The sequence below is a fragment of the Ixodes scapularis genome, unplaced genomic scaffold, assembly GCF_016920785.2.
Source record: "Ixodes scapularis isolate PalLabHiFi unplaced genomic scaffold, ASM1692078v2 PGA_scaffold2__306_contigs__length_199485367, whole genome shotgun sequence".
In the NCBI taxonomy this organism is placed as follows: domain Eukaryota; kingdom Metazoa; phylum Arthropoda; class Arachnida; order Ixodida; family Ixodidae; genus Ixodes; species Ixodes scapularis.
Genome location: NW_024609857.1, coordinates 169,401,063 through 169,420,221, shown reverse-complemented (window position 1 = coordinate 169,420,221; position 19,159 = coordinate 169,401,063). Strand labels below are relative to the sequence as shown.

Sequence of the window (19,159 nt, the reverse complement as noted above, 5' to 3'; positions counted from 1 at the left end):
GTCCTCTCACTATAAGAAAATGACCCGGTCGTGCATCTTTACGAGTGGCTGAAAAAACGTTCGAAACGTAAAGAATAAAGTACGTGGGCTGCGAAATGTGCGTTTTCTTATTATTTCCTATGTCGGGCAGTTTTTATCCCGCACCTGTTCTCTGGCTTCCCCCTATTTGCAAAAATTTGGAGCGCGTGGTGATGATTTGAGCAAAGAACAATCATCTTCGCATGTATTCATGAGCAGAAAGAATAAAGCAGTACTTATTTATTGCAAATCGGACTATATTACGTGACTTTCAATTTATTTTGATCGTCTGCAAGCACAAGGAGTTACTTATCCAGTGTTTTAGTTACTTATCCAGTGTTACTGCGTAGTTTTTGCCGTCTCTCTTGGTTTTCCACATGTCCTTTCCCATGCTGGAAAGCGTTGACGCTGTGTTCGCGCTAACAGTGTCCGACAGTGCACATAAGTACATGTACCAAACAGTTTTAGCACCGTTTTTCATGCCACGATTTGAAAATAAAAACGCCGTAACTGACCAATTATTTCATCTGCGTGACTGGGAAATGTTCTAATGTGCCTAGTACGTACGATTTGTTCGTGATATTTGCTCTTATAATCGAGCGCAGATAGAAAATGCACTCGCTTTTGTCCATAGAAATACATTACCGGAAGTCAATTTCGGACTGCTTGCTGTCTGCTTTAATTTGCAACAGCACACTAGCGCCAGTTGAACCTCTAGCGTACATTATAATAACTCTATGGGACGCGCTACCTGAAATTACCGCTGAGGCATGGTTGTATGAAAAATATATTATTGTGCCGCAAAACCTAGCAAACTAAAGATTTTAGAAAACATCACGCGCCCCCCATTTCGTACTAAACTCCAATAAAAGTTACTACATAAAGAGTTTTTTTCCGTTGGTTTTTACGTTTCTAGTAACGTTGTAACGTACGTCTCCTGATTCAGTTACCAAAGCAGCCGTCTGGCGGCGCGTCGAGCGACGCTTGGCGAGTCGTGGGGAGTGAGGGGGGGTACTGTTCGTGCATGCGGCGTCTATGAGCAGTTCCGTAACTGAGCTAATCTTATAAAGTTGACCAGCACACGGCTCTGACGTCACGCCTCTGCGGTGGCGCTGTTGTCGCCAAGGCGCCTTCGCAGAAGCTTCACCTCACGCGAATCTGCGTTCTGCGCTCGCGCATTACCCACACCTGGTATGGGAAAATGCGGGCTTATTTGGAAACAGTTTGTCGGTCTATAAGAGGTTTACTCAAGAAACTTATTAGCTGAGTTTGAGACGTCGTCTGGCTAAATTCTTTTCCCGTCTCTTCTACTTTTGGTTGTTTCAAAATTTTCTTTACATCCAGTATCGGATAACATTATTGGAACCTTACACCAGCTCGCCTTCGCCCTCACTGTGTTTCGGTTGATCCATGTCATTTTCGAGCTACGAGACAAAATGCACGCGCGTTTTCCCATTGGAATGCGCAGAAGCACCGTAAAAGTAAACTCGTGGCTGGCTGCCTCTACGGGCCTCCCGGAAGTCGCGTAGACACTAGCTGCTGTTGATCCTCTCATATGCATTATAGTAACTTTATGTCACCCACCTTGACGGCGAAGTTTCAATTGGTTTCGTTCTCAAGCTAACGAGGTAGAGTTTTTTAGAGCTATAAACTGATATCCCGTTCACCAGGCAAAAGTGACTCCCACTTGGCTGCCGCCATGTTGTACAATTGGGACCACAGGACACGTGAACGCACCAACTCCTGAGGCTTTTACCCAAAATTGAGCCGAGATTTGCGTGGCGATCGCTGTAAAACAACATGATGAATTATTTTTTCGCGCAAGGTATACCATGGCTACCAATTGGCCACCGTTTCGGCTTCGATTTTCCAACCTCACTCCACGACAGCCCGTCACCACCAAGTACAGTTCACGCATTTTCAAATAGGTGACAATTTCCTTTAATTTATATATCTGTAGGTGGGACCTACCAACACGGATAGCATGCTGGAGCACGCTTTGAGGGGCTTCCGACGTACCAGAGTGTGTGGGCGGTTAAACAAAGAAAAAAAAGAGACGTCTACAATTCCATGTGAAACCGAATTAGAGCGCAGCTCTTCAGAAGGAGGGGGGAAAGGTATTAAGGGGAGGGCACCCTCTCATCCTCCTCCCCATACCCTCTCCCCCTCCCCTTCTCCTCCTCCTTTCCTCCTGCATCTTCTGCCCTTCTCCCATCCTCGTCCTCCCCTTTTTCTTCCTCCTCCTCCAACCCTCCTCCTCCCTCCCTCGTCCTCCCCTCCCTCCCTCCTTAGTCGTGGCCCTCATGACATCACTCGTGACCCTCGTGACGTCACTCGTGACCTTCGTCGAGGCCTTCACGAGTGACCGTGACGTCACTCATGATGTCATATGAGGGCCTCGTGAAGGTCACTGTGAGGGTCGAAACGTTCACAAATGACCTTCGCGACTTCACTCGTGACCCTAGTGACCCTCGTGACGTCACTTGTGACGTCAATATGGGAAACATTCCATAATGCAAAGCGCGGTTCCGCCGACAGCGACGCCGCTCAAGCCGGAGACGGGCACATAAGAGCTGTGCTCTAAAAGTGTAGTACTGGGCAGATCATCCTGCTTTATCGTCTCTATGTCCGAGGCTTTATGAATAATCTGTGACTCGGGAAATTTATGCTACACTCAGGAGTGGTAGCCAGACTGGCAAAAGGTACAGGAGGCTGCACGGCCAACTCCTCCTCACTATGTCTAGCCAGATACTTACGGCCTCTTGAGGCCCGTGTTTCAACAAGCCCCCTGGCGAGGATGAATGGGTGCAATACAAGCGAGGGCTGACTTCCTTACCATGCAGAACTGAGAGGCACCACTTCGTCAAAGGGGCATTCGAAATCAAAAACAGGCCACTCCTCTCCATGGCCAAAGAAGTCCCATAATGCAACGCGCGCAATGGAGCATTCAGGGATTTATTGGAGTAGTTTATTGGATGAGTTGAAATTTGGCAGGTAGCAAATATATTGCCTATACTGTCGAATTCAAACGAGCACGGACGTAAGGGATAATTACCCCGGTAGTTTGACCAACCCACCTGAGAAAATTATGTTGTCAAAATGTATCATGTTTTTTTTTTTAGTTCAGCATGTTTTTGTTTGTATTTTGAGATAAATTGTATATGCCCTCTCCAATCATAATCTCATGAGGAAGTGGTAGCATCTTGACATCCATAAAAAAATTACACTTTGTATTTATCGTTATCCTTCATTAGCTAAAGAAGGCAGGTTAGATCTGTTTTGTACCACGTCAAAAAATTAGGGGGCTTCAGGTGTAGCAATTTTGTCCTTACGATCGCCAGAAAAACGAACGCGTTGGAAAGTGACTTCTGAGATGGTGCATCTCATTCCGCATCGATATCAAATGCCCTGGCCGTAGCTGAAAGTCTCCGCGTTCAATTTCCTGCAGGACGCGCAGGCATCCAGTCGCTGAGAACGAGGGAAGCGAGTGACATCGCTCGGAACGGGATCGGACGTGCCATGTGTGGACTGACAATAGGCGAGTCAAACGTCATTGTTTCCGCGCTCGTTGCATCATTCCAAATCAATCGTATTCCGAGCTTCGTCATTCGCACGGATTTGCAGTGATCGGGTTCATGCGTGTTCTGCGAAAAAGTGAACGCGCAAACGTTTTTTAGAGCGCGCCTATGACTTACCTGGATCGTAATAGGAGTACACCTTGACGTAGCTGGACTGGATCTGCCCGACCTCGAACTCCTTGTCGAGCCCAAACTCCAGGCACACCTCAGCATTCGTGGGAATAGATTCAACGTAAAAGTTGACGCTACGACGTGTCAGTTCGTAGAATTGAACTACTCCGTCAGTGACAAGCTGCACGAAAGGGAAAGGCGCAGTTTCGGGTAAGTTGTGAATTGACGCGTGGGATATGCTGTCTGGTACTTTTCCTTAGAGGCTCGAATTTCCGAGCAAAGTTAGTCCTGACCGATTGAGAAGCTACAAGACGACGAGGCTGCAAGGTACGTTTCCTTATTAATACATCTCAACTTCACCCCATTACTACCGCCTTCTTTATGGAAAAACTCCCACACAGGTTGCCGTTATTTCTCCGAGAGATGTATTCGTCAACATTACATTCCTTTGGTCTGCATATCCAGCAGTGAATGAAAAGCATAAACAAACAGTTACACCTGTAAAAGTAGAATAAAAACAAAGCGTAGGGTAAATACCTTCTTGAGGTCTTCGACAATAGGCTTGAAACCTGTCAAAAGACCAACGTCCAGGATGGCCATTCCCGTAGCATTCCGCTCCAGGTATCTTTTGGGAAAAACAAACAGTTCTTAAAATCGTGATAACCTGGGGAGAAATATACGAAGCTCCTGGGGTGTTCAAATACTTTTCAAGGGTCGGCTACCCGAAACAAAGGTAAATAATGTGCGATGTGAACAATTTCGTCGCCAATGCACAAAGTACTAGATGGTACTAGATTACTAGAGCATCCAGGTATCTACCAAGGGATAAGTGAAATTGATTATTGAGTCGTCTGAAAAGGAATGCAAGGAATGGAAGAACACTTTTAATGCTTTCAGCTATTTCATTTGAAGTAAACAAAAAATATTCCGCGCTTAAATGCTGCAAAAGTGTGTAGCATTAAAAAAAAAATTTCAGCAAGATCTCAAATAAACTCTCCATAATCAGTTATAATTATATTTTATTTTAACATGTTCCCAATCTGCAGTTGTTAATTAGGAAATCCCAAATATAGAACTTCGTCAAACGTGTCACATCATAACACAAAGTACCATGCCATGGTAAAAATTCACAAAAATGTATTAAACAATAATATTAATTATTATTATTTATTAATACTATTATTTTCTGGGTTTTTTTTAATTTCGAAACAGCAATTTACAATCAGCATGACTTTATAAGCAGCCGATCAACGGCTACAAACCTTGTTAGCTTTATGTCTACCGCATCTCGTGTGATATGTACCAGAGGTCAGTAAGACGTTGTCTACTTTTACTTAAGCAAAGCCTTCGGCTCAGTCAATCACACGATTCTTTTATCCAAACTTTTCTCCTATGGAGTATGTGGCACAGTGCACGACTGGTTGAAGAGCTACTTCTCAGAGAGAGAGGCGTACGTCCGAGTTAACCACATGAATTCTTCGTTGTACAGGGCACTCTCTGGCGTTGCTCAGGGATCTGTTTTAGGACCTCTTCTGTTTAGAATTCTCGTAAATGACGTCTCTCTTGCTGTTCTCAATTCTTCGTTCATTAAATATGCTGACAATATAAAAATAAAAAAAAATAGTTACTGAACATGATTGTGCTAGGCTCCAAGAAGATGCATGTTCTTTCTACTGATAATGCTCCTACAATGACCTTCTTCCGAAGCCTTTTAAAACCAAGGTCATAACACACTTTCAGAAACCTCACAATATCTCTGTCGCATATAATATTCATGGGAGGCTTTGTCTCGGTAAGTGTAATGAAAGACCTCGGAGTCATCGTTGATCCTAGCTCGCGTTTGTAGGATCACGTTTGTAAGCTGGTTAACACGTCATTGGGAATGTTGGGCGTGGCGTCTCACTTAACTAGGGAGTTCAGAAACCGAACTGCTTTCATTACGTTGTACAGTTCGTTATCCAGGTCATAGTTAGAGTAGACCTCGGTTGTTTGGAATGAAATCTCTAAAACTCACTCCTTGAAAATGGAACGTGTGCAAAAAAAAAATGTTTGTTTCTATCTTTAAACATTGGTACATAAAGGGGGATGTTCACTGTTTAACATATGAAGCTACGTTAGCCTGCGTTGGTTTACCTAGCCTGCACCGGCGTCAGGAGAACGCGGACTTACTATTTTTGTTTAAAACACTGCATGACCTCATAAATTATTGGAGCCTATTATCTAAACTCTGCTTTAGGGGTGCCCGACGTGCGCCTGCTCGGCTTCAGACATCTCTTTATGTTTCCGGAACTTTTAGTCCGATAAACCCAATTGTTGGAATGTTGGAGCGTTTGAATCATCACTCTGACAAACTTGATATTTTCCACCTATGCTACAGGACGTTTTCCCTTTCTAATAAATACTTGCCCGTGCAAGTTTAGTATTGCTGAATGACTCTGGTATATTTGAATTTCGTCATCTACATGGCGTGGATCTTGGTGGTGCACTCGTTTTCCTACGCTCTTCTGTTTCGTGTCTGCTGTTACTGCCTCGTATTTTTATTATAATACTTACTCCTGTACTGCCTTGTACTATGCTTAAAAACTGATTTGGTTTTTCTTTTATTCTCACGAAGCACATCATGTCTCAATTTTTGGGCCATGTATAGTGTGTAGTGGATTATCTTTCTGTATTTTCGTGTATCACGTTTTTTTTATCCCCCAGTGTACCAGCACCAAGACCTCCGGGTTGTTCCTGGGAACTGTACAATAAACGTCGATTGATTGATTGGTTGATTGATTCTTATTATTATTTTTTATTTGCCATTGCATGGGATGGTGAGGTTGCGAAAAAAAACGCGCGAGACGGCTTGACGAGCTTCAACCCCAGTACATTCTGTAGCAGTTAGGAATAAAAAAATAATAATAAAACACACAAATATATCGCGCATGGAGAAGTGAGGGCAACATTGTAATGTCTGTTTAACATCAATACACTGATAATAAAAGTACCACAAGATCAAATAGGTAAATTAGACGTAATGGAACGTAATTCCTTGAAAGTTGATTTGTCAATAAAGACACACAGAGAATACAACAAATTAAGAGGTTGTGGAATTTGGTAGGTTCAATTTCTCTTCCAGTGTTTAATCGACATGCCGATACATGCGAGCGATCCAGATTACGGATTTCGTATGTTACGACGTGCTGTGGTAGACTGGACGATTCCATCAATAACCAAATGCCATACCAAAGCTCTGTTTTAAGTCTTCTCGATAGCTTATAAGCTATAAATGATGAGTATTTTATGAATTGTGACTAGGTTTTCCGTGTGTGAAAGATAAGGTGCATTTGAAATTATATGTATCAATCTTTTTGCATCAGGTGCACTTTTTGTATAGCAATATTTTAACAATATTGTTATAACAATGTATTAACAAATTAACAATAATATATTGTTAATCTGTTATATTAACAATATAACAATATTTTAACAAATTTTGGGAGCATACAAAGAAGCTTGGAAAAGTACCTAGAACATTGGTGCCGATTTAATTTTTTTTTTATTTAAATATCTAAAATATGATAATCCCAGGACATGTTATAAAAAAACACAAGTCCTAGTGTCCTGAAATTTTGAATGAATTCAACGTTAACTGAGTTTAAAGTGTTATTTATTTTAAGGATGAGGCAATTTTATATTAATGTCTAAACATTATGGCCTTAGTTTTGTTTGTATTTATTTTTTTCGAGTTCATGCTAGTCCACAATGGCATTTGATCCAACATTAAATTAGCTTTTTACACCAGTTTCTCGCCATCATCAAAAGCATAAGGGGTGTTGAATCAACCGCATATATTCTAAATTTAGTGTTTCGGTTAAAATTTACAACATCGTTTACACACGCATCAAAAAGTAATTAAAACACTTTCTCCTGGTACATCTAAATATACAAATTTCACACTATATAAATGATTCTTACAACATACATATTGTTTCCGCTTTTTTTATAGATAGGAGCTTAGTAGAACTTAGAAGTAAGGCTTCACCACGAACACCATATTTTTCAAGTTTTCGCAGTAAAAGTTTGTGGTTTAAAGAGTCAAAAGCTTTCGCTTTCGTTAAATCATTATAAAATCCCAACAACAATTCTTAATTTATAGATTATATAAAATAAATTCCTCATAAATATCGCAATGAACACTTAGTAGTACATTTAATCGACCATAATTTTCAGTCTTTAATGTTTTGAGATTATGATTTCTGGCAAGCTTGACGTGGTAGATCATGCCACTTTCCACAGTACTACTTTTGAATTGCAGAGGAGGCTCATCCTCTATGAAAGGGGGAGGACCGTGTAACAGGTCTGGTCACGTTCGACATCTGAGGCTGCATTCGCCTACACCGTTGGAACGGTTTATCGAGATAACCTTTACTTTTACCTTCACATATTTTCCTCATGCAATCGCCTGATGGTATGCCATCGATATAAGAGAGAATTCCAATTTCCGAAAGAAAATAGAAGCTCACAAGACGCACCTTGCGCACACCTTAATCTTGTACATGCTACTGAGCTTGGACTTCATTCGCCGTTGCTTACTGGCATCTGAAAAAAAAAAAAAAAAATAAGGATTCAGCAAATGCACTTTCCACGGGTCACTAATTAATCACAACTAATTCTGAGAACTCTTTGTGACAAGTACGTTGCGTCGTTACAATCAAAGTGCTCCAACTCGACAAACCATTATTGTCCAGTTTTATATAGTAAAAAAACAAACATATATTCGTATTTATATTCATCGTTTTTTGTTTGTTGTGTAGAACACACTTGTATTTTGTAGTTATTAAACAGTAAAAATAGTTTGAGTAAGGCTTATATGTTACAGATGAGATATACAGGGTGCACCGGTAAGGAGCGGTACGTTTCGAATGCCTAAGAAAATTAAATTCCAAACGTACATACCTGGAACTGTTCACGCGAACCTCGTTTCGCAAAAAGTTTTGTCATCTTTAGATCTCAACTCGGAGATGGCAGAATGAAAACGAAAATAGAGCGAAAGCGGCAGTCGTGCATTTGTTATGTCCAATAGAACGTTTTAGCATAACCGCATGCTAGAGCACAACTGACGCACCGCCGATCCGGAACGTATATGGATTGCCCGCGGACACAGGACATGCCACCGCCATGGGCGAGGGTTAACCTGCTTAAAGACGGACCTCATGGCCGAGTTATTTCAGAGCGTTTCTTTTTGTCGTATTACAATTTCCGAGAATCTACGGTTGTCTGGATACTACTGTACTGCGCGCCATCATCGGGTACACAAATAATTTTAATAGGCATAAAAACAGTCGTGGAAAGTGTGTGATGAGCACAAGACGCGCTGCAGCGCGAGTATGGCTGCAATCGTATTGAGTTTCAGAAGTTCCCCAAAGATTCTTATATATGAAGTCAATCGATTGCCAGCGTGAATCGCGAGAGCTTTGTGTAAAACTCATCGTCCATTTACGCTCACAACTAATTCGTCTAAGGCGCTTGGACAGATTCCAAAACAGTGCCAGTGCTCCGATTCGGTTACCACTGCCAGGTATACTATTACTCCATGACAAGACAAGAGAATGAAAACGTCTACGTGCCACCACTCAACATGCAGCTATCGAATCCCGATAGCTTACCTGGATAAACAACATTAAAACTCTCATACTATACTTCCTTGTGGAAACAAAATCAAAACTCTCCACCGTTTCCGTCCTCATTCTTTCGTGGATGCAAGGTGATGGCCTGCTATTAGCCAGCTCGATTCAATCGCCCAAGCTCCAGTCAAGGTATTGTAGTCCAACATATACGACTCTAGTGAAGTTCCCTCATACCCACACCGCTGCCAAGCCAGACAGGTACGGTGCCACAACCAGCCACTATTTCAAGTTTTCAGCCACTACACGGCGTCGTCTACGCCGCAATTCCCAAACCACACCATACAAAAAAAAATATTATATATACCGTTTCTTTTTTTTTTTTTTTGCCTGCTTGGCCAACTGGTTTGTAAGCTCGTACCCAGGTGGCGTGGTAAACGAAAACCCGCTGATAATGTCATAGCAGAGGCTGGTGATGAGCAGGGTAAAAGGGATACACAACAGTTTTACAAAACGTACGAACAGTGATGCAGTTTTAATGCGCGTTTAGGAACACACATATTTTTCCTCTTGATCAAAGAATTAATTTCAAAGCGGTCGAAATACTGTTTTATAATGTTTTCTGTTTGAGTCGTTCGCTCCTCCCTGCGCGCCTTCCGTGCCTAACAGGAATGCGCAAACGGATAGCAGACAACAAAAGAAAAGGAACACTCGTCCACTTTAAAATTTATTTCGTTTATTAAACAGGAACTTCTGCTTGTTTCTAGAAATGTGAACTGAACCTCCATCATCGTTTTGTAATGATCCTGCTCGCCGCCAGCCTCTGCTAGGACTTGCTGAGCGTCTTTTCGCTGACCACGTCACATGTGAGCGAGCTTGCAAACCAGTATGCAGACGAAAAGGAGTCCGGCATTGAAATCGAGCGACAAGACAGCAGCGCCACGGTGCGCCCAGTGAGCGTAGATATTCTATGTAACAGCAAACCTTCCTAATCAATACCAGCTTAATTGAGCAGAGCGCTACACAGAACGTTGGGGGCAACAGTCGATCTAACATCTCTTGCGCAAGACTTGGAAATGGAGAACACAGACCCTCTTCACGTGCCTACGGAAAGTGCCGCGATCGTCTCAGTCCCAGTACGTCTACTCAATCCGCCAGCGAGTGAAGAGCGATCTTACATAAAGAGAAGCGAAAAATTCTCCCGACGTCGATTTTATCAATACTGGCACTGTCGAATGTCGTTCCTTAGTGATTTCCAAGCAGTCGAACACACACACACACGCGCTTTGTAGAGCCGTCTTCCGGTGTAGATAGACAACGAAGATGGCGCTCTTCTGCCATTGTTCCCGCTCATAACTGAGGGACACAGGAATGAACCCGAGTTACGAGCAACTGGTGTTGGACCCATGACAGAAAACAAACACGAAGCAACGCTGGATATGGGTAGATTTTGAATGTCGAGGAGCCAAATCTTTATCAGATGTACTTCGAAGCGAGGAACACGGCCACCGGAAGCGCCCATGCGGCCAGGAGGATGTTTTGTACTTCAGAGCGCATAAGCGTCTCACAAGCAAGCCCTCACTCAAGCACAGACAGAAAGACATACACACAGCGCTGACTCACAACACGTTGTATTTGTCTTTGTTTTTGTCTACTTCGCATTAAAAACGATTTGGTAATTGTCTTGTCAATTTTTTCTTGTACATCTATTCAAACGAATTTGTAAAATAGTCCGCGGTTATCATCTTAAGGTTAGATAAGTCAATTGTTTTGCCGATAAGGCGAGAGATGGGCTGCTCACACATCCATCATCAAGCCTGGCAATATGCTTTGTTTCAATAATCTCTCTTGTTAGCTTGTTGTTGCTTCGGTCAAGCACGGTACAGCAACGTAGTTGTGCCGTATACCCGCAATCCCTGCAGTGCAGACCTAAATGTCCTGAATTGGCTCTTGTGATGTTATTCTGGTGTTCGCGAAGTCGATCATTCAGCACCGTCCAGTCTGGCCGATGTAGTTTTTCCCACAGGAGAGAGGAATGGAGCACACGACCTTTTCGGAGCACTGGACAAAGCTGGCCTCGTGCTTCTTAGCGCATTCTCTGATCGGCTCGAAAAAGCTTTCACTTTCTTGCACAAGCTGGAGAGCTTGTTCGGAGCTGCAAATACCACCTCAACATTGACTTTTTAGAGCGCAGCTCTTAGGCGCCTGTTTACGGCTTGAGCGGCGTCGGCGTCGGCGTCGGCGTAACTGCGCGGTGCATTATGGGAAATGTCCCATAATGCACCGCGCGAGCCCCCCCGCCGGGGTCACGTGACCTCGGGGGGGGGGGCACTTGACCCCCACGAGGTCACATGACTCCCCCTGACCCCCGAAAGTCACGTCACTCCCCTGAGGTCACGTGACCCCGGACGCCATCGGGGGGGGGGGGGGGGGGGGGGTCACGTGACCCCCCCGATCACGTCATCGTCACTGATGACGTCACCGGCATCCGCATCGTCATCGTCATCATCACTGATGACGTCATCAGTGACGTCACTAATGACGTCACCGACATCCGCATCGTCATCATCACTGATGACGTCATCAGTCACGTCACTAATGAGGTCATCGGTACCCGCATCGTCATCGTCACTGATGACGTCATTAGTGACGTCACTGATTGCATCATCGGAATTGTAGGTCACGTGACCCCCCAAGGTCACGTGACCCCCCTCCCGGTCAGTTGACCCCCCCCCCCCACTACCCTTCCCTCCTCCTCCTCAAGCTCAAGGGCTACACTCTAATTCGGCGTTACAGGGAGTTGTAAACGGTTTTCACTTTTTTGCTACTTTTTTCAGTCCATGGGAGAAGTTGTGAACATAAGGCACAACAATGGGCCTCGTTGAACTGTCTCTTGGTGGAGGTGGAGTGACCTCCCGTCCTTTTATATGTTTTAGGAGGTTTTCGGGAATTGACGCTAATAAGACACAGGGGTATCCTGCTGCTATTAACCGAGAGATTTGCGCATCAAAGCTTGTTTTGATCAAGGGTTCGCTTGATTTGTTAAGAGAGTTTTTGAGACAAAGATTCACGATGCCACTTTTGACCAGTTTTGAGTGAGCGGAGTTGAAGTGAAGTAGCGACTTTTTTCCCCGCGGCTCATATGACCAGCATACGTAATCACTCAATGAAAATAGTCTAAAATCCAGGAATCTGATGGTTTTCATGACTTGAAGCTCGTGGGTAAGCTTCAACGGATTCATGCCGCCTTTAAATATGGATAGAGCGTTGGCCAACGTCGTTGGGATCTTGCAAGTCTACACTGCTAGGAAGATCAAATAATCATCTACGTATATAAATATTTTCACTATGTTTGAGGTGCCTAAGCTTCTTTACAATAATCTATCGTGGTAGGCAAGATAAAGGTCGCTGGGTATCGGGGCGATACACGACCCTATGCATACGCCCTTTGCAGGTATGTATTTCTTTCCCACGTCGCAAAAGCGGATTGCAGATAAAGGGATATTAAGTCGATGACCTTGTCGTGGGCGATACCCGCAGCGTTCTGGAAGGCGATGGTACCAAAGGGGTTTACGCTCTCTTCAATGCACTGTAAAAGGCGGTCTTGTGGCAGCGAGTAGTAAAGGTCTTTGATGTCAATTGAAAACGCGTTCATTTTGTTGTCACCATTCTCTATTAAGAACCTTTTTACTTCGTTTGAGCTTCTAATTAAATAAGGACCGTCGATCGTGAGAAGGTTTAGCCTTTCTTGGAGGAAGAATGCTTTTTTCTGTCTGTGCTTGCTTGTGAGACGTTTATGCGCTGTGAAGTACAAATTATGCACAACCAACTAGCCCAAGCTGCGGTGTTGACAGGACGACACGGGCGCCCTAAAGTAGCTACTTCAGTACGCAACGTAACCTGGACGCGGTCACTGGTTCTGTTGCCAACCATCTGCCATACGCGTCGCGCGCTCCCAATAGAACATGGAAAATGCCCGGGCGCCATTTTTTCTTTATTTTTCTACTTTTGCCAGCTCCACGTTGAACTCTAGAAAATATAGACAAACCGTTTTTGCGAAACGACGTTCCCGTGCCTGGTTTCATGTGTGCACCTTTGAAATTTGAATTTGGCAATGCGTGCCGACTGTGCACGTGTTCACGGCCCCAATTTGTACGTATTTTTCGTACAGATTTAGATAGAACTTGGTGCCTTTTCGCTGTCCAAATAATGTAGCTCGGTAACAAAACCACCATTGTACTTTGCGTCTGTCCGAAACCTTTGCGGACACAGTTGTGTGATAACGATGACGTTTGGAAGTTTCAAATTAATATACATGCGAGGCTACCTGGAGTAGCGAGGAAGGGGGCGAGCATGGGTCTTATGGGTCTGTAGTTTCTTTCTGCCCCCCCCCCCTCCCCCCCCCCCCAAAAAAAAGAGGCTTACCTTATAATATACACATGCTTTCTGCGCCCCCCACCTTAAAAAAAAAACTATTTTCTATGCCACTGGCTAAGACTGTGTAAACTTAAAAGCGACATCGTATTGTTTTCGACATTTAGAAGTCATTGGCAAGAGGACGAAGAACGGACTGCGAAGTTCATTACTGACTGAGCAAAAACCAGCCAAACGATGGCTTGAAGGCAGTCTGCCGTCGTATGCAAAGCGTGGTGGAAACATGAAGGACGTTTACTATCCCCTGTAACGCCGAACTAGAGTGCAGCTCTTGAGGAGGAGGAGGGAAAGTACGGAGGGGAGGGTATGCCCCTCCTCCTCACCCAAATCTCCCCTCCTCCTCACCTCTCATTTAGGGAAACATTTTCCCGCTAAATCTAGCGGGGAATTTTCTCCGCTAAATTTAGCGGGGAAATTTTACCGCTACATTTAGTGGGGAGTTTTTTTCGCTAAATGTAGCGGGGTAATTTATTCAATGAATGTAACGGGGAAGTTTTTCCGCCAAATTTAGAGGGGAATCGTTTCCGCAAAATTTAGCAAGGAATATACCCATAAGGCAATGCGCGGTGACGTCACTGGTGACTTTTTTGACGTCACGTGTGAGGTCATCTATAACGTCACTGGTAACCCTCGTGATGTCACGTGTGATGTCATCATGGGAAACGTCCCATAATGCACCGTGCGGTAACGCCGACGGCGACGCCGCTCAGGCCAGAAACGGGCACCTAAGAGCTGCGCTCTAGAAAAGCAAAAACTGAATGTAGCATGAGAATGCATTTCCATAGAAGTACATGAGCGTCGACTAGGTGTTTTTTTCTTTGATGGCAATCAATAGCAGCTGGACGGCTCTCCTATTCAACGCTGACCAACTTACACGCTCGCGTTTGAGTAGCCATCTCCCGAACACAGTACCTGTACACTCTGGTTTTTTCCTTACAACGAGCACTTAACTACGCGGAGAATTGCTCGGCCAGGCACTACTTACCTCTTGCAATGCGTGTTAAAAGATGTTGAATGTCTGGTTTCTTTTCCTCAAAGTTGACAGCGATGTGGAACTGTAAACGATGAAAGACAATTCAACAAGGTGCCGTAGAATTAAGGAGCAAGAAGCAGTCGACATTGAGTGTAGCATGAGAACGTCATACTTAAGCAACATTTGAACCTGCAATGAGTTATGGACTTACATTGTAGAGAGGGAAGAGATGTCTAAAAATTATCAGACGTTCGAGTAATTGTCGCTCTCACGTAGTTATCCAGAACACTGTCCATTAACTAGGGAGGGTTACTTCTTCCAGGCTTCTTTTGCGTGTCAGAAAAATATTTATGACAGGTTTTTCGTTCTGCCAGCGTTGAATGTATTAAGCGCAGTTGTAGGAGTACTTGGTTCTGTTCAGCTCGGTCCACAACAAAGTTGTCAAATTACAAAAATTGGTGAATGGCAATTTGTTTTGACGTGATTTAGGGAACGACGGAAGCAATAAACGATACATTGCTCCATCAAAAACTGACGCTTTTCTAGCTTCAGTTTCAAAAAAAGGCTTGGGACGGGGCATACACAGGGTGTCCAGAAAGTCTCTATACTTATTTTTGCGTTTATTAACTTCGCCTTGCACAGGGATTTCACAAGTTGCACAAGGACTTCACAACTTGCCCAGTGCAAGTTGCCAAGGTGGTTGTTCTTTTTAAAAGCGAGTGCAAAGCATAATTTAAATTCATTGTCTCTATCTATTGTAGCCGCGTCTTCTAAGTGTCTCAAAATATCATTCTTAACATATCAACTTTTTTGCAATCAATTCCTTATTCTTACCCCCTCACAATATGGTTTTTGTAAGGGAAGATTTATATAACTTGACTTTTAAACACAAAAAGAAATAATCTTAAAATCACTTCAAGAAAAGTGTCTGCCGTCATTAAATTAGTAGAGATGCAACTTTCGGAAATTATTCCAACACTAGTTTTTTTGTTTTTTTTCTGCACCCTAAAAGGGAACCCTGGCTCATGTCGTAAATTGCTGATTAGACTCAGTTGGCAGATAGAGTGATGTGAATGAACACCTCTAAAATCAAGCAAGTGCCTTTTTAAACCCCAAAATAGATCTATAAATTTCAACCATAACATTGTACTAGGGCCCTCTGTCATCGAGGGCCCTAGTAATATTAAACGTATTGAACAATTAAAATGAATCGTTATCAAACCAAAAAGAAAATCAACTTCAGTTTGTGCTCTTAAGTTGTTTTTTTCGCAACCAGACTTGTCTATTTTAGTGTATCCATATTAAATGTGCAAAGTGTTAAAGAAACTTTGGTACTACACTTCCTTCTGCGGCGACCACATTTTTAACAATATGAATTACTGAGAAAGTTGGGCGCCTAAAACAAGCGAGAGCAATATCAATTAAAACTTTAATGTTTTCAGTTCAATATAAAACAAACGCCATAAACTTACATACTGCAGGATGCACGTCATAAACGTGCAACATTGTAAAAAACCTATGGGCAGCCACGCTAGAGCAGCGAGATTACTGAAAATCCTTTTATCAGGATTGCAATGATAAAAGTGCTGATGATTTAAGAAATAATCATGCTTATGACAAAAGCAGAAAATTATCAAAATTTTTGTTTCATGAATTAGAATAAAGATTCTGCAACTAGTTTTGCGGGATTAGGTGCTGATCGGTAAGAGGACTGATTTGATCGTCTGCTAGGTATTCTAAACCCTGTAATGCGCATGTCGGCAAAAAAAAAAAGAAGCTTAGACTGTGATGTTACTTTTTTTTCTATGCTCATGCGACTAAAAGGAAGAGCACATTCCGGTTGCTTCCACATATCAATCACAATTTTTTTGCAGTGTGTACCTCGCACCAATTTTAACACTGTCGCGCGCTCTGCACTGAAAAGGACTAAATTCAAATAGCGATATGTTGCTTTACGGGTGTCTGAGCAGGTAACGAAGTTCACCTTGCATATGTCTTCGCGTTCAACGGGAGCGTTGTACTTGTAGAGGAAATACATGTGAGCAGAGCCCGAGCCTCTCACGTCGACGAAGATCTTATCCCCCTCGCTTGGAATCTGTAGGTAAAGGATGGAAACAGGAGTTGAATAAAGCACGTGTAGCGCACCTTTTGAGACACAACAGCAGTGGGGGTCCAGACTCCAGAGATACAGTGTATACACAAGCCCGTCTTATTCACCTTAGATGGTTTCCAGAAGACGGTTTCTCAAGCTATCGCGCTGCGTTTTACTACAGAGGTGCAGCTAGGTGGTGGAAGCTTGGAGTAAAACTATCAACAAATACAATTACCTTGCAAAAAAAAAAAAACTGTTTGGGGCTATTTGCGGCGGCATTCACAACGACATCATGACAGTGCTCACCTGGTTGTGTTTGCTGCCGAAAGATGACGCGACGTGAGTCACAATCGAGAGTATCATGCGACGACTCGACCAACCATCTAAAAATCATCAATATGATCATCACAAAAATCATTATTAAAAAGCTCATCATAATGAACAGTCATCAGGAATTTACATCCCTGTTTTCTTATTCAGTTTAAAATTATCTCATTTCTAGATTTGTCGATTAGAAATAATCGCCTCGGCATAGCGAAAAACTTCCGAAGGTCGTCTGCTGAGCTAAGCGACGGCGCGCCCTCGAGGCTTCTGAATTATATAGAAGGTAGATGCAACTAGACGAGCACATTCATGACATCGTCTGCGGATGCCACCGCAGATAGCCAAACATATATTTTCTCCTCTTTACTTTAACACTGTACGTTTATTTGTTGATATTTTCACTAAAAACTTCCGCCACCTATCCGCAGCTCCGTAGTAAATCCAAGCTTGGTAAGTTGAGAAATTGAGCTTTGCTTGCCACCTAAAAAGGGGTTGAGGCGTTAGTGTACAGGGCGCGGCCGTAAGGACCAGCACATTGTCACCCTTTGAGAATATTCGAATTCCAAACGTACATACCTGAAATTGGGCACGCAAAAGTAGTTTTCTAACAAGTTTTACGTGTTTTTTTCCAGTACTCATGCCAGAGGTGCACAAATACTTAAAAAGACGGTTGTCATGCATTTCTTTTGCCCGATACAGAATGTTTGTCGCCAGCACACTGGTTAGTGAGCTTGCTCTCATGTGGTCCTCGATGATATATTGCGTTAAATCGCGATCATCTTGCTCATCGCCAGGCTCTACTATTGGTTCTTACCTTCATTGCATCAAGCAAGCCTCCCCGGAGCAAGTTCAGAAGCCAGTGCGCAAAGGACAAGCAGGCTGGTATAGGACATAGAAAATACACGGCCTCCGATTTTGCATTATTTGTGATAATTAAAAACCTCTGAGTTGAAGTCTTTTAAAGATAGTCCTTAATCTTGTTGTGAAACATGGTTCGCGTGCCAACTTTAGGTATGCACATTTGTAATTCAAATTTTGCAAGCAGTGCCAAATCTGTCGGTGCGTGCTGCCACACCCTCGCATATGATAGAATGAGGATAGGTCGTTGCGGCAATAAGAATACCAGGTGATATTTTAAACGTGCAACACTAACACGACTGAACGCTCATATATTTGCTTAAATAACACTCCTTGTAGATTCAAGACTGTAGTATCATATAGGTTCCCATTTGGCAGTTGTAAACTATATTTGTTACGAAATTCAATGTCAAAGGGCCCCCACATAATTTTGAAGAATAAGACATTTGAGCGATCACTCTCTAAGTTTAAATATTTTTTACGATAGTTATTGGAATGTACACCGCGCCACTGGCAGCACAAAAAAAAAAGCAATGCCATCATGTTTGCATTTGGCCGAGTCGGTACATAGTCAAATAAAAAGCGAAACAGCGCGAAAGAGACAGGGACAAGTGGACGAAGGGAATGAACACAGCGATTACTTATGACTCACTTTTTCCTTTCGAAAATATTGCTATTTTGGTAAAACATCCTTAGCGAACAGCAAGAGAGATCCACGAGGCTTACTGCATTATGAGGCAAGGTCCATACAGATGTGTCAGTGTTGACTTGGTGACAAGTTCCAGTGGTGAGTGCCAGTTCATCGAGCGCTTTCGCCAGTTTGTTTAAGGTCACATATCTGCGCGGGAAGGGGGGAGGGGGGGGGGGGGGTCTTTGCATGGACTAGTTCTGGTTTTGTCTTTTTTTATGTTTTCCCTTTTTTATTGAGATTTGGAATGACAAAGAAAGTCGTAAGTAAGCGCTGTGTCCGTGCCCCACTTGTCCCTTTTTTTGCGCTGTTTCGCTTTGTATTTAGCAATGATATCATCTGTTGCAGAAGTGCTGTAAGTTGAGCGAGTTGGTATGATGACATGATGAACAGAACAGCGCACACAAAGACAAGGACAGAGAAATCGTGCACGTTCCTTTTCTCTGTCCTTGTCTTTGTGTGCGCTGCTCTGTT

The 19,159-nt window shown here is 43.2% G+C and overlaps 1 protein-coding gene across 1 annotated transcript in view; it reads right to left on the bottom strand.

The window, feature by feature from the left end:
- The window catches only part of LOC8032842 (venom factor), a 229,019-nt gene that overhangs the window by 21,926 nt on the left and 187,934 nt on the right, over positions 1-19,159 (bottom strand). Inside the window, exons 30-34 of the mRNA XM_042292110.1 lie at positions 16,708-16,818; positions 14,736-14,805; positions 8,225-8,291; positions 4,245-4,332; positions 3,714-3,888 (exon numbers count right to left, since the gene is read on the bottom strand). Of these exons, the coding sequence (XP_042148044.1) occupies positions 3,714-3,888; positions 4,245-4,332; positions 8,225-8,291; positions 14,736-14,805; positions 16,708-16,818 (511 nt within the window). The remainder of the gene's footprint in view (positions 1-3,713; positions 3,889-4,244; positions 4,333-8,224; positions 8,292-14,735; positions 14,806-16,707; positions 16,819-19,159) is intronic.